The 1,117-nt window shown below is 50.3% G+C and overlaps 1 protein-coding gene across 1 annotated transcript in view; it reads right to left on the minus strand.

Moving 5' to 3' along the window:
* Positions 1 to 1,117, minus strand: part of FLG2 (filaggrin family member 2) — a 44,768-nt gene that overhangs the window by 40,628 nt on the left and 3,023 nt on the right. Inside the window, 1 exon segment of the mRNA XM_026447776.1 lies at positions 1 to 1,117. This exon segment is cut by the window's left edge and continues 2,340 nt beyond it; it is cut by the window's right edge and continues 9 nt beyond it. Coding sequence (XP_026303561.1) covers positions 1 to 1,117 — 1,117 coding nt within the window.

The raw sequence follows: 1,117 nt of genomic DNA on the forward strand, positions 1-1,117 counted from the left end.
CATAGCCAGATGACTGACTTGAGCCAGAACCATGTTGGCCATAGCTAGATTGATGTGATCTAGACTCATGTTGTCCAAAACCAGAGGACTGTCCTGAGCCAGTCCCATGTTGTCCAAAGCCACTGGACTGACCTAAACCTGATCCATGTTGGCCAAAGCCAGAGTATTGACCTGAGCTTGACCCCTGTTGTCCAAAACCAGATGCCTGTCCTGAACTTGACCCATGTTGACCATAGCCAGATGATTGACCTGAGCCAGAACCATGCTGGCCATAGCTGGACTGATGTGATCTAGACTCATGCTGTCCAAAGCCAGAGGATTGTCCTGAGCCTGACCCATGTTGTCTAAAGCCAGAGGACTGACCTGAGCCTGATCCATGTTGGCCAAAGCTGGAAGACTGACCTGAGCTTAACTCGTGTTGTCCAAGTCCAGATGTCTGTCCTGAACTCGACCCATTATGACCACAGCCAGATGATTGACTTGAGCCAAAACCATGTTGGCCACAGCTAGAATGACCTGATCTAGACTCATGTTGTCCAAAACCAGAGGATTGTCCTGAACCAGACCCATGTTGTCCAAAGCCAGAGTACTGACCTGAGCCTGATCCGTATTGGCCAAAGCCAGTGGATTGACCTGAGCCTGATCCATGTTGTCCAAAGCCAGATGTCTGTCTAGACCCATGTTGGCCATAGCCAGATGACTGACTTGAGCCAGAACCATGTTGTCCATAGCTAGACTGACGTGCTCTAGACTCATGTTGCCCCAAACCAGAGGATTGTCCTGAGCCAGACCCATGTTGTCCAAAGCCAGAGGACTGACCTGAGCCTGATCCATGTTGGCCAAAGCTGGAAGATTGACCTGAGCTTAACTCATGTTGTCCAAATCCAGATGTCTGTCCTGAACTCAGCCCATGTTGACCACAGCCAGATGATTGACTTGAACCAAAACCATGTTGGCCATAGCTAGACTGACCTGATGTAGACTCATGTTGTCCAAAACCAGAGGATTGTGCTGAGCCAGAGCCAGACCCTTGTTGTCCGAAGCCAGAGGACTGACCTGAGCCCGATCCATATTGGCCAAAGCCAGTGGATTGACCTGAGCCTGATCCATGTTGTCC

This window comes from Piliocolobus tephrosceles, chromosome 1, assembly GCF_002776525.5.
Source record: "Piliocolobus tephrosceles isolate RC106 chromosome 1, ASM277652v3, whole genome shotgun sequence".
Taxonomy (NCBI): Eukaryota; Metazoa; Chordata; class Mammalia; order Primates; family Cercopithecidae; genus Piliocolobus; species Piliocolobus tephrosceles.